The sequence below is a fragment of the Mauremys reevesii genome, linkage group 11 (genome assembly GCF_016161935.1).
Source record: "Mauremys reevesii isolate NIE-2019 linkage group 11, ASM1616193v1, whole genome shotgun sequence".
In the NCBI taxonomy this organism is placed as follows: Eukaryota; Metazoa; Chordata; order Testudines; family Geoemydidae; genus Mauremys; species Mauremys reevesii.
In genome coordinates, this window is record NC_052633.1 from 59606919 (window position 1) to 59633472 (window position 26554).

General features: G+C 39.6%; 2 protein-coding genes across 5 annotated transcripts in view; one reads left to right on the forward strand and one right to left on the reverse strand.

The window, feature by feature from the left end:
- RAB3GAP1 (RAB3 GTPase activating protein catalytic subunit 1) overlaps positions 1 to 26554 on the reverse strand; it is a 43211-nt gene that overhangs the window by 13402 nt on the left and 3255 nt on the right. For all 3 annotated transcript variants that reach the window (XR_005586010.1, XM_039493796.1, XM_039493797.1), the window contains exons 4-15: positions 24317 to 24449; positions 16481 to 16559; positions 14529 to 14648; positions 12694 to 12859; positions 11220 to 11319; positions 8240 to 8321; positions 6445 to 6513; positions 5397 to 5470; positions 4642 to 4734; positions 2263 to 2432; positions 1309 to 1404; positions 659 to 831 (exon numbers count right to left, since the gene is read on the reverse strand). Coding sequence is in view for 2 of the 3 variants with exons in the window: in XM_039493796.1 (XP_039349730.1) it covers positions 659 to 831; positions 1309 to 1404; positions 2263 to 2432; positions 4642 to 4734; positions 5397 to 5470; positions 6445 to 6513; positions 8240 to 8321; positions 11220 to 11319; positions 12694 to 12859; positions 14529 to 14648; positions 16481 to 16559; positions 24317 to 24449 (1355 nt within the window). In the remaining variant the exon portion in view is untranslated. The remainder of the gene's footprint in view (positions 1 to 658; positions 832 to 1308; positions 1405 to 2262; positions 2433 to 4641; positions 4735 to 5396; positions 5471 to 6444; positions 6514 to 8239; positions 8322 to 11219; positions 11320 to 12693; positions 12860 to 14528; positions 14649 to 16480; positions 16560 to 24316; positions 24450 to 26554) is intronic.
- The window catches only part of MAP3K19 (mitogen-activated protein kinase kinase kinase 19), a 51674-nt gene that overhangs the window by 3105 nt on the left and 22015 nt on the right, over positions 1 to 26554 (forward strand). The window contains exon 2 of one of the 2 annotated variants that reach the window (XM_039493787.1): positions 19804 to 19888. The gene's annotated coding sequence lies outside the window, so the exon portion shown is untranslated. Of the gene's footprint in view, positions 1 to 19803; positions 19889 to 26554 lie in introns of those variants that run through there. The other variant, XM_039493793.1, reaches the window with a different exon arrangement.

The following is a 26554-nucleotide window of genomic DNA, read 5'->3' on the forward strand; positions in this document are numbered from 1 at the left end:
AGCATCTTTTACAAGAAGTAGACAGACTTTAATATTTTAAAAGGCAAAATTATAATGGAAGGGTAACTAAAAAGTCCCATTTTACTCACTGATGCCACCTTTCACAAAAGAGGATGACTAGGTCGAACAAACAACTAAGCCAGGTCTTTTGAAAATTTATTTTATTTTTGTTATTTGTTAATGTGTAGGCGCTGCATACTGATCACTTCTCTTTCTGTTTGCAGGCCAAAGTCCTGCTAAGATAGACACAGGGCAGGGGCTTCAGCAAAAAAGTAACTAGGTGCCCAAAAGGGGAGATGGGCATGAACATCTCTGCTAACAATCAGGAACCTGGAGCAGCTGCCCCCCATTCTGCCATTTTTCTGATGAGAGAAAAGGAAGGGGGGTTTTACCCTTACTTTCCCCAGATGCATTGGTTTTAATGTAGAGATTGGGGGTGGGGGCCAAGAAATGTTGGCGCAAATATTCCTTTCTAAATTCTCCTGAATCTCTCCCCAATCAAAAATGGGTGAGAAGCAGGGAGTACTAATTCCAATAATATACATCTAAAATCATTTTTGCAAGTCTGAAAAGCAAAGTATATTTTAAAGTCATAACTAGTTATCCTATCTGTCACAACCTATGGACATTTTCAGTCAAATTCCAATGGAACTCTTACTCTGGAATTAGGTCATTTTTCTCCCATCTGCGACGCATTTCCACTACAAATTCTTGCCAGAGGTGTGCCACTCCTTTTACCCCTCCGTGGTAGAAGTTGATCATACAAAGACATAAAGCCAGTTTGTAGGTCAGACTATCTGAAGGAGCTGATTTGAACTGACTGTAAAGATTCTACATGAGAAAAAAAAATAAAAATAAAAAAAAAAATCCAGGAAATGACTGTTTTTCAAACTTTTGATTTCACTAAAACACAATCATTATCTGGGTGTGTCAACATGAGAGCAAAACTCAAGTCTGCAAAAGTATTAGCAGGACAGACAGAGTTGCAGTAGGACTGAGAGAAAAGAAAGGATAAGTAGCAACACCTGCTGGTCAAACAAGAATGTAGCTGGTTTTAAAGTTGTCTATTTTAAAGAACATATTTAAAAAAAAACTAATGTGGACAAAAGGTATTCCATCTGGGAAACATTTTTTTAAAGAAATATGCAACAGAAAAGAATAGCTATATACTGTAGTCAAGCTCCCTGAATTTACCCCTGCACATAGATAAACTAACATTCTGCAAGCATCCTGTGACAAACTTTTTCCAGATATTAAGAAATCACTCAGATTTGAGATATTTCTCTTATGAATTTCAATTAAACTTACATATTCTTCACTCTCCGGAGGAGGATTGTTTCTTGAAGTACTAGGCCTGGCTTCAGATCCATCTGTTAGTTTGTCAGCAGCATCAGGGAATAAAAACTTTGGGAGGGGGGGAAACAGACCATGTCAGTTTTTAACACTTTCCCCACTTTTTCGCTGCACACCTATTTTTTCTTGGTATAGTTATGCTAATATGCTGTGATCAACTTCTTGAGTTGGAACACTGTTATTCAAACAGTGAAGGTTATTTATTCTGCCTTGATACACTTGAAATGGATATTTTCTTAAAATGGATGAGAATATTCCACTAGAGTTATTATGGCTTGTCAAATCTCAGACAAATAGGTATAGCTGTCGGTCAATAAAAAAAGGTAGTCTCCAGAAAAAGCAACTCTACTTGATAGTGGGATCACTGTTTGATTACTCTAGTTATGGATAGGACAGACTCTTCCAACCTAATGCCATTATGTCATATCTACCGTATTTTCCGGCGTATAAGACGACTTTCTATACTAAAAAACAACCCCCAAAAATCGGGGGTCGTCTTATATGCCGGGTATAAACAGCAGGCGGCTGGGATTTAAAAGGCTCTGTGCTTCCCGCCACAGCGGGCAGCCCAGAGCCCTCTGACTCCCCGCCGCGGCTGGGATTTAAAAGGCTCTGGGCTCCCCGCCGCAGCGGGCAGCCCAGAGCCCTCTGACTCCCCGCCGCGGCTGGGATTTAAAAGGCTCTGGGCTCCCCCCCTCGGAAGGGGGGGTCGTCTTATACGGCGAGTATAGGCCAAAGCTATGTTTTAACTGTAAAATTAGGGGGTCGTCTTATACGCCGGAAAATACGGTAATCATTCTCACAGTAAACTCATACATTTTAAAGATTTTATAAGCCACAAACATGAAACAAAAGACCTACATAGAACGTACACATGCACACAATATGATGCATGGACAGTTTGCTTACCAACATAATAGTATTGAGGACTTCATTATTTAATGGTGAGTCATCTACACCTCTGTGTTTGCGAATTTTTTTCTTTGCACTGTGAACCATATTTGTGACAGACAATTTATGGATTGGGACTGGTGCTGGCTCTGTGATCTTTGACAAAGCATGGGTTATATCAGCAACCTCTATAAAATAAGAAAGTGTTATAAAATAAGTTCAGAGCTCTATTCCATCATCTCAATTTATTTAGGATTTACAATTCTAACCAACCTGTTAACCTATGCTCTATAATTCTGAATCTATGTCCCACATTTGAAATTAACTGTTTTTAGCCACACAGCTGCATGGCAGAGTCAGATTACAAAGCAGCCACCAGATCCCTTCCCTCTTTTAGAGATTGAAGATAGCAGCACAGTCAATCCAGGCCTAATGGTTATCACCTATTGCCTAATTCAGAACAATGATTACAGTGCCCAAGTCAACAGAGAAATTAGACAGACTGTCCTACTCTAAGATATTAAAATAGAAGTGAGTTAGTTGGATGAGAACAAAGGAAGTGAAAAATAGATTTAAAAAAGAGCCCAGGAAGATGATGTAGGTCTGCGGTCCCCAACGCGGTGCTCGTGGGTGCCATGGTGCCCGCGGGGCCATCTAAATGCGCCCGCGTCCTGGCCAGCGGTGACAAGCAACGTCATCGAGAGGTGTCGCTGCCGAAATGCCACCGCGCCCACCAGACGAAAAGGTTGGGGACCACTGATGTAGATGAAAACCCACTGATTATCCAAGATCAAGTGGTACATTTGATTGATGGACAAAGGAAAGGTAAAGAGGGACTAAAGAAAAACCACTTCCTTGATGAAAAACAAAATACAAGAAAGGACTTTGGTTCCCATATCCTGTAAGTATATGTCTACACTGCTATGTAAGCCCAGGGTTCCAACTCAGGCTCAAGCCTAACTCTCCTTCCATCTGCACACACATCATGCTAACCCAGGGCTTGGTCCAAGCCTGAGTCAAGCCACAATACACAGTTCAAGCCCCATTGCTTTGCATCATAGTCACAGCCCCATTGAACTTGTGCTCTACAAGTCCACTAGAAGAATCCCACAATTCAGTGATGAGCTGCCAAAATCTTAACAACCGGTTCCCTCCTCACCCCACAAGGGGGTTGTGGCCTGCCCCCCAAGGACCCCTGCCCCATCCAATCCCCACGTTCCTTGATGCCCCCCCCACAGGACCCCTGCCCCATCCATCACCCTTCCCTGTCCCCGACTGCCCCCTCGCCGCCCCATCCAACCCCTCCTCATTCCTGATGGCCCCCCCGGGACCCCTGCCCCATCCCCTGCCCCTTCTCCCTGTCCGCCCCTGGAACCCCCACCCCTGACTGCCTCCCACCACCCCATCTAATCCCTCCTCCTTCCTGACTGCTCCCCTGGGACCCTTGCCCCCATTCAACCCCCCTGTTCCCCTCCCTCTGACTGCCCCAACCCCTATGCTCCCATGCTCCATTCCCATGCTCCAGCTGGGGAGCGGGGTCGGGGGCTGCTCCACGCATACATGCCATGGCTCCCGGAAGCAGTGGCATGTCTACACGTAGGGGCAGTCAGGGGGTCTATGCGCTGACCCTGCCCGCCCCAACTGCCACCTCCACAGCTCCCATTGGCTGGGAACTGTGGCCAATAGGAGCTGCACGGTGGCACCTGCAGACAGGCCAGTGCCCAGAGCCTGGCACAGCCATGCCTCCGCATAGGAGCCAGAGGGGGGGACATGACGCTGCTACCGGGAGCTGCTTGAGGTAAGCGCCACCCGGAGCCTGCATCCTTCACCCCCTCCTCCCAGCCTGGAGCATCCTCCTGCACCCCAAACTCCTCACGCCCCACCAGAGCCTGCACCCCAGCCCGGAGCCCCCACCCCCCCCACACCCTCCAACCCCTGGCCCCAGCCCGGAGCCCCCCACCCTGAACTCCTTATTTCTGGCCCCACCCCAGAGCCCGCACCCCCAGCCAGAACCCTCACCCCCTCCGGCACCCCAACCCCCATTTTGTGAGCATTCATGGCCCGCCATACAATTTCCCTACGCAGATGTGGCCAAAAAGTTTGGCCACCCCACTCTAGCTTAACAAACCCAGTGTCTGTTAACTCATGTTCTACTAAACCTAGGCTTACGCTACAGAGTAGACATATTCTAAGAGACAAGCAAAGTCGGGGGTGTGGGAAAAAGTGTTAGCATTTGCCTGTAATACTCCCTGCCAAGAGAATCTAAAGGTTCTGTAAAATAATTTATCTAGCTGATGTCATGAACACACAAGATAGTAGAGATGGGAAAATGATCCAATTAAAAAAAGCAATACTTACAAATTATGACATTGAAAAATTAAGAACAAAGATTTCTACCTTTTCCATCTTCTTCAAATGTAGATCTTCCAAGAATCTCATCAGTCGATTCCTTCCGACGACAAAGTTTGAAGAATTCAGTAAGAAAGTCACCTACAAAGAAAATAATTTTCTGAATATTTAGTCAGTGAAGATCCTGTAACAATACATTAACCACAGCATAAGTCCTTTTCTACCATAGCAGGAGTCCTTGGAGGAGAGGGAAAGAAGTGGTAATTATTTTGACTTTTAATTTGAGAAATGTACCTACTATCATCTCTAGGCCATGTTTTACACATTTGTGGATCAAAACTACAAATTAAAGCTTAAACAAGAGTTAATCAAGGCCAACTAGAAAGCTAACAACAACCCTTTCAAGAAGAAATCCAATACCCAGTTAATCCACCTCCTCACGCTTTGTAGCATGCAAGTTCAATAAACTCTGGGGCTGTTGGCTCAACAGGGAAAATGATAAAGGTTACACACAATATATTACTTTACAGAACAAAATCAGCACATGAACATTAGACAGAAACTAGACAAGTCTGTGGAGCACAGATCTAATAAAACTGCACGTCAGAAATTTTGATTTTCTAAGAATTAAGGGCTTGAAGTCCATTCAGACCCTAAGAGAAATCAGGAGAGGTTGTGCTCAGAATTAAGGAAAATTATAAAGAAAATGCAAAATCACAGGGGATTAGGAGACTGGTAATCTATTCAGCCCTAAACTTCATCTTCTTGATGTCTAGAATGGAAAAAAGTTAAAGATGTCTTACCTAATAAACACTGCGGATTATCTGCTTTTCTGACTCTCACAGACCACTGTGGGGCTTGAATGGGATCCAAGTCACTAAAAAAAAAAAAAAAAGTGCTTCATTTTGTCAACACCAGTATTAGGGGGCAATTACTTGCACCACAAGTAATCAAATGTTCTTAGGAATTGCAAGGTAAGATCTAAAGTATATAAACAAAGAAGTCAGCCAAGCTAGGTTATGGAAGTCATAATATAGGTTGCATTTTCACATCATAATTATTGCTACTGGGAAGAAAAAGACATCAAACAGAACAACATGAGTTAAGTGAGAAAAATTAATAACAGATGGAAGTCTGAAAAACAAGAATCCTGTTTTCATGCATGTGTCTAAAAAAGTCAGGGAAGAGAAATACAAAAAAATAAGTACTGTTTAAAGCTAAACAGAATATATTTTGGTGTTTAACATTTGTCTTTAAAGAAGATTTAATTGTCCATGTATATTTTCCTCTTCAAGTTTCCAAAACTTAGAACCAAACACCACAAATGTGTTAATACAATTACTTAAAGAGTTAGTATTCTTTTCTAAGACAGGTCAGTGCACATTGCTGACCATGCTTGCTAGATGGACTAGAAAGCAGAGGTGACATCCCATTCTTCAGCAAAGATAGCTGTAGGTTTAAGGAACACCTTTTGCTTCCCAGGTTCACTATGAGGCATCTTCCTTCATCTTAAGGCTAGACCAGCACCCCACTTAAATAAATTAATAAAAGATAACCAAATGGAAACTAGAAAGAGAATTAATGCACAGATAGGAGCACATGTACTATCTATACAGAGATCAGTATGTAATGGCCCTTTCCCAATGCACTCACAGGTTAAAACTGTTAAGAAAACAATTGGTTCTGAAATACAGACATCATAACAGCTGAGTTATACATTCATCAAAGCATTAAAATTAAAAATGTTAGACCTTTAAACTCTAGGTGACACTAGAAAGATACAAGCTGTTAATGGATGAAAAAAAATCTCAACATTTATTAATTTGTATATTTACAAATACACATACTTACGAATAAACATCATTGTCCACAATGATACCTTCTGTTAGATGAGGCCATGTAGCTGCTAAATGGAGCTCACTGAAACAGCAAAAACTTGGTATAAATTATGCTAGACTGATTTCTAAAAGCTCAGGAAGAGATTTTCAAAGAAGTCATAAATGACAGTTAATCTCCCCTAGCTCCCATTGAAATTCAATGGAAGTTAGGAAGCTAACTGCCATTTATGCCTTCCAAAATCTCCCCCTTTGTGGCCTAGCACAATAAACCACTGAATAAGATCCATGAGATTACTATTATGTGTTTTTACACACACACAGTATTCTGATGTCAGAATTTTATTACTGCATTTTTGTTAAATTTGATTTAGTCTTTTTTTGACTTAATTTTTTATTTTTTATGTTTTAACATGAGGGATGATGATTTAAAATTGAAAATTAGTTGATTTCTCAAAGGAGCAAAAAAATATTTTTAACTCAGACAAGTTGATATGTTTCCACCGACTATACTTTTTTTTTATTTCTATTCTATTGATTTGTCTACTGTGCCCATCATCCAGTATCTGACTGCCTTCTAGTAGTGCACTAAACAATGTGACTAACATCCATCATATATGGTTCTTTCCCCAATTCCTCTCCCTACAGGGAAGGGAGAAGCGAAGGGAGTTTTTCCATTTTGTTTTGTTTTTTAATTTTATGTATGTATGTTAAGTGTCCAACTTCACAGGGAGGGGCAATAGGGAATAGGTTGAGAATGGGTGCATATGTTGGTGGAAGAAATTAGGAGAACAGTGGATGGACGTTTCCTCTTCAACAGAAACCTACAACATGCCCTAAGAAGGGCCGCAGTTAAGGAAGAGACATGGAGATCCCCCAGGAGAACTCAAATTAGCACCTCAGAACTCCCAGTCAACAGGCTCGTGATCCAAACTCTAGGCACTGGAAAACAAGCATAATTTCAACTAGTTCCTGGCAAGTTGTGGCACTCATGATCCAGGGCCACTATAGATACAGGTTTGGCTGCACTGTTAGAATTAATCCTGGTTCTTACAGAACACACAATGGCTACCCTAATAGTCTGCATAGTTACTACACTCGTTGGTATTATGATTTGCAAATTGCTTTGGCATACCTAGAACATTAAACATGCTAAAAGACAAATTCTGTTTAGACTGGGTGAATTTAAAAACACAAAAACTTGGATCTAAAAAAAAAAATCCTACAGGCATTTAATATAAACCATATATACCCAGCCATTTATATCACTTGTTTATGGATCAAGGAAACTCATCTTCTACAAATGCTTTTGTTCTTTAGATAACAAAGTCAGTTTTGAAGATGGTTTGCTCAACTTATTTTTTTTAAAACATTAAGAGTTCTAAATCTGACACTTTGCATATGGGCACAGCATCTGTAGCTTTGGTACATTTTAGCATTATGATTTGAGTGATAAATACAAAGTTGAAAAAGTTTATAATCTATTATGTTGCATCAAGTACATCAAGTATCCATGTGTCAAAAAATATCTGTCACGAAACTTGGAAATGAAAATATATGCACTATTCTAATTTTTGCACTATTCTGTATATAAACTTCATAAAACAAACAGTCTCAACACACACTGCTCTTAACTCCTAAGCAATACTTAAAACTCTAAGGCCTTCTGATAGCACTACATGGCGGCACACAGATATATCACTGGAAAACAAAAGTCTATATAAAATTAGATTTATAGTTCTGATTTTTTTTCCTCAGAAGCACTTACACTATTTTATAATAAGCATCATTTTCTGCACTCTTAATCTCACCTAATAGGATCTTCACAGGCACCAAATGGTAATTTCCCAAATTCCAGGCCTCCAACTTCTCCGCCAATTAGTGCATCTATATCTGAAGACGATCAACACATTTTCCAAAATATAAATATGGTGATAGTTTGCTAGAGTAATAAATAGCACACTACTAAACAAAACTTACATGGCACATGATCTTTCTGTTGGAACGAGTTGTTAAAATTTAGATAATATAAAATATACATTACTAACAACTGACACACTGTCTCGGCAAACAATATACTCCACATGCTAAAAGTTATTTTAAGGCAATTGAAGAGGAAAAGTTACTTTTATTATTTATATTTTTAAGTTATTTCTTCTTCATTAGAATAACAATGTGCTTACATGATTTCTCTATTTAAATACAGATGTAAACCAAACTAAAAGATAAACATTACCACTAAATATTTTGTATTTAATTATGCATTTCTTAGACATCTTAGGTCACTCATACCATTCCCTTCTACACACACTACAAATGCAAAACATGTCAAATATATGATCCCTACTGAACTAAAAAAGATCTCCTGAAGTAACCAGGAAGTAGTGTTGGGCATTTGACCAGTCCAAAAATAACTGGTCAACTGACTGGTCAAATATGATCAAGAATGGTCAAATATTTTAAAGCAATAGTAATAACAGTAACAAAAGATACAAAGAAAGAGTAAGACTTCATGGTCTCCAACAGGCTTAGTCTTAGATAGATATTTATGCCTAATTATAAAAAACAACTTAACTGAGGTATTTTAACTCAAAAATATGGAACAATGAAATTAAGTTAAAAAAAAATAGAAGAATGGAACCATGATTTAAACAAAAAGGTAGGCCATCACCAACATCTTGGCATTCTTACTTTAATATCTGACAATGTTTGACCACAGTCAAATAGGCAATTGTGACCCTAAGAGCATCCCTATGCCAGAAGGCAAGGGGTTTCCCAAGTATCTAGCAGTGAGTTTTAGCTGGCCTGACCAGCTCAGTGTACGCCAACTCACTATTGTTATAATCTGTATCTAAAAGGTGTCATGTAAAATGTCCTTGGAAAACTAAACTCACTGACCATTAATATTCTTGCATGATGTATGTACGGTCAAACTATAAAGGATTATACAGTTGTGCTGGAATTATGACTAAAATGTATTTAAACTAGGCATGTCAGGGTGAGTTGATAGTTGATAAAGATTTTTTCCAGAGTAAGGAATGCAGTTCCACCTGCTTGAATGTGTCTCCCGAGTAAATTGAGCAAGGTTTAACCAAAGTCAGTGACAAGCACATTTTCACGCCTGGCAAACAAACCCATCAGAAGAGCAAGTGGGGAAAAAGTGATCACTTAATCTCAATGGTGGGTGGAGACTGGACGCCCAGGAAGCCTTACCGCCTCTTGAAGCTGGTGTAGCGAGGAGGCATGGCCTCCCTCAGAGAGTGACAAGGAGGGACCACCACATGCCCCCTGGTGGGCTGAACCAGGAGAACCACATCTGCCCCGCCGGAAGCAGCAGGACAGGATAGACAGGGGAAGTACAAAAGGTGGGTCCCGCAGCTCAATTGCTTCTGGAGCCTGCAGAGGAGCTGCCGGGGCTGCCATCTGAGCTCCCAGGATTGCTGGCCAATCAAGCTCCCTGAGACAAAAGATGCAGGTACACCCCAGGAGGGGAGTAGGAAGCAGCTCTGGGAAACCAGGCAACAGTCTGATTGGCAGCTAGCCTGATACAAGGTCAGCATGTTGCGGCCAGACCCCCGCTGACCCAGTGGCGGACCACTGCACTACTGTTAGGGCACTGGGTTGTGATGCAGTGGATTTGGGCAGGCTCCTGGGGTGGCAGTACTCCCGCTCCTTAGGCCAGAAACCTTCACTCCTCAGGCATCCTAACCTGAGCCTCTAGACTGTACTGGTGCCCACTCTTACCTAAGGCTTCTAAACTGCTCTGCCCTGATTGCAGGCCAGAACCTAACTGTCTGCTGCCCTGCCCTGAGACTCAGACTGCCTTACTGTTCTGCCGGGCCAGAGGACCAGAGCACTAGGTGTAGCTAATTCCCCCCTTTGAGCTCAACTTTACAGGTACACAACAGTAAGGAGGCATGGCCTCCCTTAGAGACGGACAGGGAGGAACGGCCACATAGCCTACACCGGTCAATGAACTTGGAGAGATGTACTTTTCAAAGGTAGCCTGGACTATAAAGAGAGGGGAAGAGAACCCCCAAGTGATCCTTCACATAAGGAAACAAGGAAAACCAGCACCTTGGACTCTATGGGGATTCTGACTAAGAGCTAATCAGCTATTGTTGAAACATTGTTTAAGATTTGTTTCTTCACCAAAGACTGCAGCTTGTTAAGTTAGGTCTTAGCCATTAGCATATTTTTACTTTTGTGTAACCCCTTCTATTTTTATCCTTTATACTTGAACTCACTTAAAACCTACACTTTTTAATTAAACTAGTTTTACTTTTTATCTAAACCAATCCAGTGCTTTGATTGAATTTAAATGATTGTTAACTCCAGTCAAGATAACAAGATGCAGCACACTTAATATCTTCTGTGAATGTACAGTAATAGGGGTCGTGCAGAGAGATCTGTGAGGAACTTGAGGGCTGGAGTTTACTGATTGTTACCTGCTAGGCCAGGTTTGGGCTGGGAGGGTCTACACTGCAATTAAAAACCCGTGGCTGGCCTGCGTCAGCTGACTCAGGCTAAGGGGCTGTTTAATTGTGGTGCAGACATTCAGGCATGGGCTAGAGCACAGGCTCCAAGACACAATGGGAGGTCTACACCACAATTAAACAGCCCCTTAGCCTGAGCCCAAGTCAATTGACATGAGCCAGCTGCAGGTTTTTAACTGCAGTGTAGACATACCAGGAGAATCCTGAGAACTCACACACATTTTCTTTACATTAATTGTTTTCTATAAATTAATTTAAAATTTCCCTGAAGACACTACGCACATGAATCTCCTACCTGGTGGTTGTTGGGGCCAGAAATATTGTTGCCAGTCTTGAAGAACATACGTTAGTCGAATAGCTATGCTAACTGGAGGCAATGGAGTTAAAGGACATCCCTAAAAAATAAATGTAAAGAAACACTACAAATGAATTCAAGTAAATCAACTAGAGTTACAATAATACTCTTTACACTTCACTTATTTGAAACTAAAGTACTGAGTTTACAAAAAAGTGAAGAAAGGGTTTTCAACATTATGTGAGATATTGTTGTTTCAGTACAATCTCTTCTAAAGTTTCAACCCCAAGCAGGCTACTGTCCACTTCAGTCACTTGGCTTTAAAAAAATAACTGGTCTAATTTTAACACAAGTTTTCCCTATAATATATAAAAATATACCGTACAGTATAAAAATAGGCCAGATAGGATAAATTCACAAATAAAAATGAAACAAATTAGATTACTTTTAAAACATGGGCCAAATCATGTTTCTTGTACTCAGGTCAGCAATCCTACTGACTTCACTGAGACTCACTGCCTGAATAACATCAAAAGAATATGGTTCTACGACAGCTAAACTGACATCAATAATGTGGGTGCATAAAGAAGTAGAACATTATTTCAAATCCACACAAGAATGGGGACTAAACTAGAATAAGGTTGGTAATAGGATAAATTACTCTTAATCTTTTGGCACTAGACCAAATCCAACACAAAGATAATGACGAAAATCATTACTGTCTGACTGGTGCTTGATGGCCCATGTGAAATGAACTGGTCTCAGTCCAGATCCTTGTGAACTGGTGTATCCAAGTGCAAAGAAAGTCTGAAAAGTTTCTTAACAAGCTAAAACAAGAATAGATATGTTCCCATTCCTACCATAGTCAAAAAGATCTAAGTAATTTCTATCAAACGTTCAAGGAAAATTTCTAATAGAAACTAACTCTCATTATCTCACTATAAGGAGAGATGGGGAAAGAAAGGTACTAAAAAAAAATCCCATCAAGATGTGTGTCTATCTTACTACAGTAAGCATGTGACCTTATTCTGTCACGGTGCCCTTTATCTCTCCTCTCCCGCAAGCTCTCCCTCACAAATGGAGTGTCAAATTTAGAGCATAATTTCTTGAAGGCAGGGACCACATATTTGTGAAGTACTTAGTAAATTTTCAGCACTCTTTTTTTCTTAGAGTATTGTGTCACTCAGGAGGCTACAGAATTGGCATAGTATTAGAAAGTAAAGAATTAATGAAAAAATTATTCAAAACAGTACTCACACATTAGCAATTTAGTATGACTGTTCTTTATTTTTAAAAGGTCAGTAGAGCTTTTAATTAAACTAAAAGGAAAATAGGCAGACAAATGCCAATTAAAGCATAGGCCCTTTTTCTTCCCCTTTAATGATTTAAGTTTTTTAAAAATTGCTGATTTAAAAAGAAATAGCCTACATTTCACTTGGTTAAACGGCATGATTTCTAGTACACACATACTTACTATCTTGGATTTGAAGATGTCCAATAGACCTGATAAATGAGTATACTGATTTGGCACTTTACGAAGATGAACCATTTCAAAGTCAGTTCGAACTCCAGGGCCCTGACATTCTCCAACATACATTCTTCGCCATTTATGATGTATTTGCACAAACAATGGTACCTGACTGCAAAATATTGAAGCAGTAGATTAAAAAATGTTCACTGTTCTAACATCCTCAGAAGTATTTAACAGTATGTATTTCAAAGCAATTTCAGACAATTCTACACAGAGATATAAAGAAAACCACCACAATGTACTGGTACTTGGGTTTAAATTAAAAATGGTTAAGCTAAAAACTAGAGGTCATAAAATACAACTTTCACTAACAAAGTTAAGTGGAATGTACAACAAACTGTAGTAATGTCATCAAATCTTCAATGTCATAAGTAACATTTTACCAAGCATTTTGTCTTAAATTCTGATTTGGGGAGATTTAATAAAGGGTAAGAATATTTTCCAGGAGCTTTAGAAGATTTATGCCATCAGATTTGTGAACAAACTAATTTATAATTTTATAAACTAATTTTTTATTAAATTTATATCAAGTACTGAGAAAATTCAGTTTCATTAATTACTTGGATAATAAAGTGGAGAGTATACTTATGTAATCTGAAGATGACACAAAGCTGAGATTGGTTACAAGTAATTTGGAAGACAGGATTAGAATTCAAAATGACCTTGACACATTGGAGAATTGGTCTGATATCAACGAGATTAAATTAAATAAAGTACTATGCTTAGGAAGGAAAAATTAAATACACAAATACAAAAAGGGGAATAACTGTCTAGGCAGTAGTACTGCAGAAGAGGATCTGGTGATTATAGTGAATCATAAACAAAGAGCAAACAATATGATATGTTACAAAAAGGCTAACATCAATCTAGGATGTATTAACAGAAGTGCCGTATCGGGGACATGGGACGTAACTGTCCCACTGTACTCAGCACTGGTGAGGCCACACTTGAAATATAGTGTCTAGTTTTGGGTGTCAGACATTAAAAAAGATGGGGATAAACTGGGAAAGAATTTGGAGGACAGCCAGAAAAATAAGAGGTTTAGAAAACCTGACCTGCGAGGAAAGGTTATAAAAAAAATTGGCATATTTAGTCATGAGAAAAAGGCGACAGAAGGAGAACCTGACAACAGTCTTCAAATATGTTGATGGCTGTTAAAAAGAGGACAGTGATCAATTGTTGTCTGTGTGCACTGAACAAAGGACAAGAGCTTAATCTATAGCAAGGGATATTTAGGTTAGATATTAGGAAAAAGCCTTCTAAGGATAAGGATAGTTACATACTAGAATAGATTACCCAGGGAGGTTCTGGAATCCCTATCACTGGAAGTTTTTAAGAACAGGTTGGACAAACGCCTGTCAGAAATGGTGTAGGTATACCCTGGTCCTGCCTCAGCATACACAGCTGGACTAGATGACCTTTCAAGGTCCCTCCCAGCACTATATTTGTATGATTCTATGAAAATCATGTCTTATAGACCAATTAATTACTCTTATGGTTTTTTATATTTTAAAACAAGAAAAAGTCTATGGAACAGAAGTCATACATATGGTTCAGTGCATTAAAATGTTAATTATCTTTGAAAGAATCCTTTGTTATTAAGGTTAGGCCACGTTTCCACTGAAAGACAATTTTTTGTGTTTCTTTCTGTGGCAATGTCAGACAGTCTACACTATAGGTTGTTACTATCAATTTAATACTTTTCCTTACTATGAAGCATCTTCCAAATTATATTCAAAGTGATATCTGGACATGTAATCATTTAGCACTTCACTTACCAACCAGTGTTCCCCAATGCAATCGAAACTGAACTCAGAAGAAGGTTACATTTGGATTCACTAAGAACTGCATCATTATTTGCTGCTGGAGCAATAACCACAAATTCCCGTAAGCCATACCTAAAAAAGGTAACATTTGTAGTAAGTTACATGTGACAAATAATTGCATATTCTTGAGTCAGTCCTAGGTAGGCTAGAGTACAGATGTCACCAATTTACTTAACTAGTGCGCATTGTGGTAGTAATATAGTGGCAATTAAATATTTAAGTCCATGCTAATTAAGAGGCCTGAAAAAAAGCCAAACTATTAAAGTGCATTTTGGATTTTCAATTCATTTTTCAAATATTTTAAAAGTTACACATTAAAACTTCTTTATATAACCACTTTTACAATTAGTGTACCAGAGCATATTATATGTTATTACTTATATTCTAAATCAGGGGTTCTCAACCTGCTGCCCAATCAGCACAGAGCTGCAGCCCATGTGACATCCTTAGGGCCATACAGGTAGTACTGGATGCGGCCCACAATGGTAGATAGGCAGAGATCGCTGTGCTTTTCATTTATTCCTAGTGTGAACATAAAAGCTTGCATGAGGCTATATTACTTTCTTGTTAGTTTCTTAACCATAATTCTTATGGAGGAGAAATAGAAGAAGATAAATAAACCCAACATTTGTGCAAAGAGCAATTTATTTGACAATAACTTTCTGCTTTCCATTCCTATTCTTTAAGTGATCTGGAATTAAATAAAGCCATTCTCCTTCTACCCACGTCTGCAGCCAAGACACAATCCTGAGTTTGTATCATCATACTCTGGCCACAAAAAAAACTTGTAATAGCACTAGTTCTGCTTCACTGCAGAAAGGAGTAAGAAACCAAAAGGAACACAGTGCCTATTTAACTGTAGTACAAACATCATAAAAAATTATGAATGACAAAAATACATCTTAAAATTTTATTCAATATAAGTCTTGCTCTGATATGAAAGAAACTAATAGTTGAAAGACTTCAGTCTGAAATGTATTTAAACATCTTGGATTTAAGTACACATTCCAATAAGTGTCATTTGAAGATTTTAAAACACTGAAAGCTTTTCACTTTCATATTAATTTAAACCATTAGCTACTTTAAAATTAGCTAAATGTTCCAAATTCTGAGTGATGCTTATTTTTGTAAGGTTAAAATATTGACACAATGAATGCTGAATGAATACCCAATCTGATCACTGAAAATCACATTATGATAGGGCCCTATCAAATTCACAGCCATGAAAAACACGTCACAGACCGTGAAATCTGGTCTTGTGTGTTCTTTTTTACCCTAATACTATACAGATTTCATGCAGGAAACTGACGTTTCTCAAATTGAGGGACCTGACCCAAAAGGGAGTTGCAGGGGGATCGCATGGTTATTTTTTTATTTTTTGGGGGGGAGGGGGGGAGGTCCACAGTATTGCCACCCTTACTTCTGCACTGCCTTCACCCAGCTCAGAAGTCGGCTGTTAGCAGCAGCACAGAAGTAAGGGCGGCAATACCATACCATGTCATCCTTACTTCTGCGCAGCAGCTGGCGGCAGCTCTACCTTCAGAACTGGGCTCCCGGCCAGCAGCTGCCGCTCTCCAACTGCCTACCTCTGAAGGCAGTGCCACTGCCAGGAGCAGTGCAAAAGTAAGGGTAGCAGTACCGCAACCCTCCATACAATAACCTTGCAAACCCCCCCAACACACACACACACCCACCCCTCCTTTATGGGTTAGAACCCCTACAACTACAATGCCATGAAATTTCACGCTTTTCAAAGCTGAAATCAAGAAATTTACAATTTTAAAAATCTTATGACCATGAAATTGACCAAAATGGACAGTGAATTTGGTAGGGCCTTAATTATGATATATGTTAAAATGCTACCTGTAATATAGAAGAAAACAGAATAAAGAATGTATACATACCATCTCACTAGACAATGGGCTCTAGGAGGAAAATCATTGTTCATGCACAGCAAGTCTTGCATAGATAACGGAAGGGCATCTGTGAAACAATTTGATAAAGCTAAGCGTCAGTATATTTTTACAGTGTCAAGCAGAAATCTGTTGTGTGAGAAAGGTAAAGAGAAAATGTTCTCTAAAGATGTTCTTGAGGTTCATTACATTAGAACAGAATCTTTGGAACAGAAAAATTTTCTCCAGTAAAATCAATTTTACCTCGATGTTTTTTCCACACAGCAGATTTAATTCCTAGTATAGTAATAAAAACTTCATATCCCTATTAAGGCCCTCCAGCTTGCCTTCCTGTTTTTACTGCTTTCATATTTTTCCTCCCTCCTTGAGGCCCTATACTGTAACCATCATATTTCTGGGATCCATCATTCACAGCCAAAGGACCTCCTGCAGGTAGCTGTCCATGCTACGTGATACCTTCAGGTAAAGAGATATTTGCACAAAGTCTATTTATTGCCTTTTGGGTGTCCAAGGCCAGAGGATTGTTGGTTTTTAAGGTTTAATACAATTTGTTCCTTTAAAAATAAAAGGAAAGACATATAAGAAGACAGAACAGTGGAACCCTAAGTTTCTGAAAGTAGGCAATACTTTGGGCCTCATTAATCAATCTATTTTAAATAGACCAGCACTAATCACCACAGAATCTAGATGTTGTTACCCTGGCAATGACCATTAAAAATAATGCTCAACTGAAAAAAAAAAAATATTCAACTCACTGCATGCAACTCTGCACTGTTACTACTCAAGGTATGTGTTCCTTGTAGCTGTGAGGCAGTTGTCCAAAAAGGACCATATTTTTGGAGTTTAACGTACCCACCCTACATACACACACACACACAATCATTTGAAAGCTTATTTTATGTACATTTAGATGACATATAATGTGCAGCTGCCAAGTGGTGCCATAAGGCCTATAGGCAAGGTGAAACAATAGTACCAAGAGTGGAAAAGTGTCATTTTTTGCACAGTTCCAATAACACTGCGGTGTGACTATGACAACAGTATTTACTGTTTGTTAATTTCAACACTTTAATGTGGTGTTTATTGGTCAAAGCTACCAAACAACAGTGTATTAAAAGAAGTTATTAGATTTGCATGGACAAGTATTTTTTCCAGAAATGGTGAAGGTGTTTAGTATATAGCAAATATTAACATTTTGTAATATCTTGATATGAAATATTTTCATATCACATATTTTTAATTGCCAAAGTATCTCAGAAGTGATAATAGTTTTCTGTATTTTCAATTGAAATTTGCTGACCAGATCAGTCTCACACTGAAGTTTGTGCACCAGCAGATGGCGTGCCCATAGTTTGTGCTGCATTGTGACTAGATATAAATGTAGGTTAATTCCTAAAAGTAAGGCTTCTCCATTTGTAAGCTTTTGTATATACAATGTAGCATCTAGTCTGCCTGGTAGAAGATTGTAAGCAATGTTGTTGTAGCTATGTTGGTCCCAGGATACAAGAAAGACAATGAGAGTGAGATATCATCTTTAATTGGACCAATTCCTGTTGATGAAAGAAATAAGCTTTTGAGATACACAGAACTTGTCTTCAGGTCTGAGAAAGGTAATCAGTGTCACATCTAAATAAAAGGTGGAACAAATTGTTAAGCATGAGGAGTTAACATAACACATGTTGAACTTCAAAACAAAGTGGGCAATTAACATCTCTGCAGTCATGGGACAAAGGAGAATTAGTATGTTACAGACTGTTGTAAGGAGACAATATTCTGCAGAAGGACTTCAGAAAAAAAATGAGGAACCATCTCCTGCATTTCATGTATTTTATTATTTCTTGTAATTTGGGGGGATGGGGGAGTGTCGCACTCAGAGGGTAGCTATGTGAAAGAGGTCACCAATACAAAAGTTTGAGAACCACTGCTATACACCAACAGCCGTCATCACGAAGGCATCACCTGCCTACCTCAAATATGTAGAAAACAATGGACAACAGTCAGATATCCAATCCAAAACACAAACTCATCCATTTCATCCTCACATATCCACAACAAACTTACATTCAACACACACTTTTCCAAAACATGGGAACAGCCATGGGTACTAGGATGGCTCCCCTTTATGCAACCTCTTCATGTGCCACCTTGAGGAAGAATCTCCAGAAAAATGTGACAAAAGAAATCTTTCCGAAACCCTCTCTTCTGACCTTCAAATAAACCCCCAACTTCACCAAGTTCATCATCAGAAGCTCCCCAAAGACCAGGACAAATCAACTCAAAATGGCACCAGACATTGCCAGAACAACATACGCAAAACTTGCAGCCAGATCTCCACTGTTACAATGATAAATACCCCCTGCAGCATACTTTTCATGATCCATGGGTCCTACACACCCCTATCACAATATGTGGTGCATCTCATCCAGTGCATCAAATGCCCCAACAACTAGGTGGATGAAACTAGACAATCACTACACTTTCTAATGAACTCTCACAGGAAATCCATAAAACCAAAAAAACTCTATCACCTCTGGATGAACACTTTTCACTTCCATATATAATCTCTCAGTCCTTGTCCTCAAAGGAAAGCTAGATCATGCTCAACAGAGACAATACTTTTATGTCTCGTTACAACAACCTGTAACCCACCTGTCTACACTACAAAGTAGCGTCAGAAAAGTTATGCCGCTTTAATTAAAACCGCTATTGCACGTCCACACTAGATCCTTGTGTCGGCAGAGTGCATCCACACTAACAACTCTTGCATTGACACAGAGCAGTGCACTATGGTAGCTAGCCCACTGTGCAACTGGCCTTCGGGAAGGGTTTGCAATGCCTCATGGGGCAGGTAAAGCGTCATGATGCAGGTTTCTCAATCCCATCATTCCAGGGGCATCCTAGTAGACTGTCAGCCGCTTTTTCAACTGAAGTGTGTGGGGGGGGGGGGAGTGGTGTGTTTGCAGTAAGGGAGACAGCAGGCTGACCAACCCACCCTGAGGCAGGGAGACACCCTCCCCTACGTCAGCCCCCGGCTCTGCTCAGCACAGCAGTCTCTCCCGAAGCAGCCCGCTCTGCCTGCCTATGGTTCTGTGATTCCCTCCCAGTTCTCCCACAACCACCTCAGCTGCTGGGAGCAGCATCCTGCCCAGCTCTGTGAACTCTCTGTGCTGAGGAATGTCAAAGCAGCACAGCAGTCATAGACCCACACCCAACCCCCACCAGCAGCAGTCTGCCTGCAGCAGCGACATTGCGTTCCTAGTGCAGGGCAGAACAGGAGCATTCCATGTTAATTATTTGCTCTTTGTTCCCCAAAGGGAGCAGCATGCTAAGCTGTCACATACTTTGGAGAGCTTTGAAAGGGGAGGGGCATATGCCTGCATGGCAGAAGAAATCAAAACAGTGAGTAGAGCAGTCATGGCACCCACTGTGGGATACTGGTGGAAGCCAGTTATGAAGACAAAACGAACAGCAGTGTCTACACTGACGCTTTGTCGCTTTAACTTTGCCGCAAAAAGCTTTATGCTTCTTGTTGAAGTGGTTTTGTTTTATTGGCGAAACAGCAGAGTTTTACCTCCAAAGTAGCTTTGTGGTGTGTACACCTTCCCTGTTTTGTCAGCAAAAGGCAGCTTTTGCCAACAAAAGGTTGTAGTGTAGAGAAGGTCTTATTCTTCTTTGTCCTACGACTGCAGAGGTGTTAAGTGTCCACTTCGTTTTGAATGGTTTCTTGCAACAGGTGTTAACTCTTTATGCTAAACAATCTGTTGTATTTAGCTCTGACACACTGTTTACCTTTCTCAGACCAGAAGAAGAGCTCTGTGGAGCAAAAAATCTTGTCGCTTTCGCCAACAGAAGTTGGTCCAAGAAATATATTAATTCATCCACTTTGCCTCTCTGGTAGAATGTTTTCATGTATAGTTGTCTATGCACGCAGTACCAGCCTCTGAAATATTCTAGAAAGTAGTTTTTCAATTCAGAATTTATACATAGGTCAGTATTAGCATCAGAGGTGACAATACACAGCTTTTTGAATGTGTGAATATGCAAATGCTGTGAGAGAAAGAAGTGGCCTAACAAGAAGTGGTGAAGACAACATCCACAAACAAGTCTTTGCCTCATGCTCTTTGTCCCTTTTCAGTGCAGTTACTACTCTTGACATGTCATCAGCACTAAGACAATCCCATTTGACCCTGAAACATATCCATGGGTGTTAATCAACATATCCACTGGACTGCATGTAACATCAGATATATCAGTCTCCACTGAAATAGCAGATGTTGGTGAAAAACAAATGAAGAGATTTGTGAGAGGTGTACTTGATTCTAATAGGACAAGTAGCTTCTTCAGCCCCATCAAAAAATCTGTCATCAAAACATTTGCTGACATGGTCAAAACGAACAAATATCTGGCAAGGAATGGACAATCACAGCAGTTATCAGTCCAGAAACTGTCTTCCATGGAGCCCTGTCCTTAACAAGATGTAGAGATGAGGTTCTTAGTCACCCAACAGGACCTGGGCCTATGTCCCTCTTCCATACTGATGGAACAATGAGAAGAACAGACAATGCTGAATTAGGGCACCATCTGAAAGCTCTAGCTGAAAGAATTCATGACCTAAGAGCATGTAACAAAGGGTATGTCTACACTTACAGAGTTTTTGCACTGTAAAAGTTTCACCGGTGATAGGGAACCGGTGAAAGAAAAGCGCTGGTTTACGTACTCACTTAATTCCTCAGGCGTCAGAGAGTGTTTACACTAGCAGCACTTCCATCGCCGATGAGAGCAGCGCTGTAGGGCAGCTATCCCACAGTGCAGCTCTCTCGATAGGTCTTGTGGGAAGGGTGGAGGGGGTGAGCGGAAGGTTTTCTGGGTCCCTGCTCAGTGCGCCTTGCTGCACTGCTTCATGTCCCAGCAGCCCCATTACTTCCTTGTGTCTTTCGTAGCATTTTTTTTTTAAACCCTTGCTGTCTGACTGCTTTCCCTGCCACATCTACAAGCAAAGGAAAAGGGAGTTTCAAACTTCCCAGGGCCAAGCCAACATTTCTGCAGCGAAAAACGTGTTAGCACAGCTGTATGACCACAGCGAGAAAGAAAAGGAGATCCACAGAGACCTGAATTGCTTGCACTTCAATCTAGCTATCACAAGTCATTGGCCAAACTTCCACCATGTGAGGATAGTTTTGAAAAGCATTTTGGCAAACAAAGATTTGGATGTCTTCATACACAGGTAAAACCACTGCAACATGGATGGATAAATGAACTACTTCCTCTATTCTTCAAGAACCCAACAGCATCTGAGCTTCTACAAGACCTTATTTGTACCTGTACCAGTAGGGGGTCACTGCACAATCAACTGTGTCTGTAGTCAAAACAATCTTCCCTGCACAGAACTGTGTACATGCCAAGACAATTAAGAATTTGGTAACCCATGCACCCTCATGAGAGATCATAATGATGAACAAGATGGTGATAACGTTGACTAGGAATGTCACCAGTACTATCACATTTCAATATCTGTACAAATTATTAGATTATTACCTTTTAGATTGTCATTGTGATGCTTTAAGGTCACAGAGAAATCCAACTTTATGTCTTGAAATAGTAAGAGAGGGTCATTAAACTAACAAACTAATGTAAATATTTCAAAGTGATCATTTTAACGTGTTGATGGTGTCACTGTTTATCCCTTGTTTCTATTGTAATGGCATCACTCGACATCCCAACATCATACCTCATCTCAACCTTCACAGCTGTCAGTCTAGCACATTCACTAGAACTAATGTAACTTTAAATTAAAAAGGGACTTTCTTCTACTGAGAAGGCATAGCTACCAAATATTTTGGAAAAAATATTTCTTGCCTTAATCTGTAAAAGTGTTGAAGCACATCATTAAGGAAATCACAGTAATAGGAGATGTTCCTGCTATGGTAATTCCTAATCATTATTCAAGATATATCAGAAAAGAGCTGGGACAGGGACCGTCCATGGAAGGACATTACCAATCAAACAATGCAAGCATGTACTGGCTATCATCTGAAAAAGAAGAAAAGTCTTCAGGAGCTTTGAGATTATACTTAATATGAGACTGAAAATTTACTTGTTCTTGATGTTTCAAATTCTGAGGCATGTGTTTTAGAGTTCGTGGGTAAATGGTGAGGAGTTAAATTTACTGTACTCTGATTTTAAGGTTTACATGGGGATGAGAAACCTCTCGCCTCCTTGGAGCTAAGATCAAAGTTTAGAGGACAGTGTTGTTGGAAACACTGTAATTACATACATTCACGTCCTTTTCAAAATAAAATAAACAAACAATGCAGGTTTGTCAGCTTTAATTCTGCTGCAGCATTTGTTAACATGCTAAAGAGAGTAAATGTTATAGTGAACAAAACATACCATTATAAAGCTTTGGTATGTTTGTTAGGCTACAATATGTTCTTTCATCACTACCACAATGTTTCACTAACACAAAATGCTAACATTCAGTATTTACATTAGATTTTAAAAGAGCCAACCCGACATAAGATTCAGGTTTCCGCCCAGAGATATTAGTAAGAGAGTGATCAACACTGTTCCAAACATCCACAAGTTTTATTAAAACTGTTCTTTAAAGCAGATTTCAACATATGGAATATACTGAAACTGAAGACAACAAAATATGATTTTTGACTCATGTTAACAAGAGGTTTGAACAGAGGATTGGGTAGGTAGGTTTTCCAAATTCTAGCCCCCAACTCCCACACTATGCAACCTTCTGAAAGTAGTTTAGGGACTGATTTTCACAGGTACTAAGCAATCCCAGCTTCAGCTGAAGTCAATGGGAACTCAGGTCCTGTGCCAAAGTTTATCCTTTTGTAATATGGGGTAATACCTGCATCATGTGCTTATTTTGAGATCCTCTGATAAAAGGAATAAGTGTGCAAAGTATTGTTATAAAGGGATGCTGTCATTATAAATAAAACTATTTATATAGTGTCACGCCCAGTATCTAGAGTTAAAGTTAATGCTTTTCCAGCTTCTTTTTAGTTCATGCACATATGCATACATGCTAAGACATCTCTTTTCTGACATCTCTCTTTTTTTTAAAAAACAATCAAGGTATTGTCTTAATAAGAATCCTGTTAGTCTTATAGCTTGCATGACAATGACAGGAAGGCAGAGTTGTGAAACGATGCAGTGTTCATCTGTCCGGAAACAAAAGTAACAAATACAGAGCCATCAATTTATTGGATGTAAGGAGTTGTTCCAAAAAGCTATTTGATTTTTTGCATCTCACTTTTTATTCTGTGCATAATTTCAAGGTTTTTTTTTTTCCAGAATAAGGAGGAAATTTGAAGAGAAAAGTGAGTTAGGGTACAACAAAAAAGAACCTTGTCAAGCCTGACAATGTCCATTTAAAATGTATCTGTTTTGTTTAGCTATGATATAACCAGACACACAAGAATGAGTATCTACAGATTACCAAATGTTATTTAAAGATCTTAAACTATCATTTTTTGTATTCAATATTAAAAAAAGTGCATATCTTTTATACCAAGATAACAGCCAGACAGATGAATTTTAAGGACCTTTACATTTATAACCTAACAATAACTCAAATTCTTTGGGGAGAACCAACTAACAATACTACATGGAATCTATAGTTTCCAAAATATTTAAACAGACATGCACCTTGTGGTTTGAGAGCATAATCTGCAGACCTCCGAAGTTTCTAGGCAAGTCAAATTAATGTGCTGCAAAATTTCACACTACATTATCATGATACAGTGAAGAATAATTTCTGAATGCCATCTACCCTACACATATTTACCATATAAAAGAACAATCATTTACCTTCTACCAACTCCTCTTTCCCATCTTTGTCACTGGCTTCTTGCACAAGATAATGATGAGTAATGGAGAATCTGAAGTCAGCAAATGAAATTTCATCTGATTTCTCCTCCCATATTCCAGTGGTGTATACACCCTGCATATTGAAAAGGGATAAGATATTATTTGGTCATGGTGATTTAGGTTAACCTTCATCAACAACAATGTTCCCATTTTTTACATCCATGTGTGGAATGAATTTTGTTATGTGCACCAATATGGAGGTGATGTGTGGCAGGGTGAGGCCGAGGGGTTCGGCGTGTGGGAAGAGGCCCAAGGCTGGGCAGAGGGTTGGCGTGTGAGGGGGGTAAGGGCTCTGGCCGGTGGTGCTGGCTCTGGGGTGAGGCCAGGAATGAGGAGTTTGGGGTGCAGGCTGCCCCGTGACTACAGCAGGGAGAGAGGACTCCCCCCCAAAAAGCCCTCTCCCCAGCCACAGCTGCTCTGGGACTGAGGGAAGGGGACCTCTCCCCCGCCTGTGCAGCCCTTGGTTGCCTGATGTATGGCCGCACAGCTTAGAGGGAACTTAGATCAGCAATAAGTATATTGCAAGTATTACCTACAGAATTAATCTTTCTGGTGTGGACAATAAATATGTATTTTACATAGTATCTTATTTTGTATAGATTAATAAAAAAGGAGTCCCAAAATGCTTTACAAAGTTAACAAAATACTAAAGCAAATCTTGCTATGATCAAGTATGTTCATTTCAACGGTCTGGTTGTTCTAAATAACCTATAGAAATATCTGGCAATTCAAAGGCATTTGTATCTCTCTCCTACAAAATCACAGATTTCAGAGTGTTCACCAGTGCTGTGCTGAAAGACAAAACAGCTCCTTTAGGAGATTACATCTACTGTATACTGCTTGGTTCCAATATTTGGTGTGAAATACTTTTCTAATATTCATCTTGAATCTGACCTCACTTCTAAGTAATTACACAATTCTATCCTTCAGAGAACAGTAAATAGTTCTGTGTATGAAAAACAAACAATCAATCAAGTTTCAGATGAAGAAACATTATATTTTAAATAACGGTCTAACTACTGTATCTGCATAATGCTGACTGTAAATATCAACATGTAACACTGCATATGTATGATTAACAACAATTCTACTTTTCTATATAGTAATGCTTAAACAAAATTATTTAGAGGATTCCTTGATTTGCACCATCCTCTTTCTTGTTATAGGGCTTCTATCACTAGATTAGTGTACTAGATAACTCAAGAGAAGTTCAACCTTAATGTGTAGGAATATATTAATAGTTAAGATTGAAAGTATTTGATTAGATAACCAAGTTTTAACTCTGAAAACTGTGTCCTGACCACCAAATTTAGTTTCATAAAACTCCCTTTGAATATGTAGCTGTCGGCTCACCCAGTACAGAAGAATTTCTTTGCATTGATATGTAGGATAACTGGGTAGTTTCCTGTCTGGTGTACTGGGCTCAGAGAAGGAAGGCCGCAAAGACTCAGGCTATGTCTACACTAAAGTCTATGTCGGCATAACTTATGTCGCTCAGGGGTGTGAATAAACCACCCGCCTGAATGACACAAGTTACACCAATATAAGCACTCGTGTGCACACTGCTATGTCGACGGAAGAAGACCTTCCCTTACTGACACAGCTTCTGACATTCACTGAGGTTGTTTTATTATGCAAACAGAAGAGATCTCGGCTGCGCCGCTGTTTTTGTAAACATACCCTAAGTATTTTGGAGACATACCCTAAGTTTTGTAGACATACCCTAAGACATACTCTCAGCCACAACTGCATCCTCTGTAATGAAATACTGACAAATACAGACTAGCTCCGAGGAGTCATGAGACACCTTTCTCCATGCATCATAAAAGGTTAAGTGCCATGGAGTGGAGAAAAAACAGAGATGCTTGAGAACTGAAATGGGAACCTGGACAACACCTTGCGCTTGAACCCAGGAACAAGAACACTGGAGCACACATAAAGGTCAACTCATTACCAATATAACATTTCCTTGGGAGAAAATTTCTCTCAATCATAACTTTATAATTAATTTTGACCACACAGATTCATTTCTGCAAGTAAAATTCCCATTGAAAACTGTTCTTGCTGTAAGTAACCTCAAACTTTAGTCTGCCAAATACAAGGAAATCTGAAGTGTAAATATGAATGCACACTATATATTATACCATGCCATCTCCAATTATAAAACAGAATTTCATA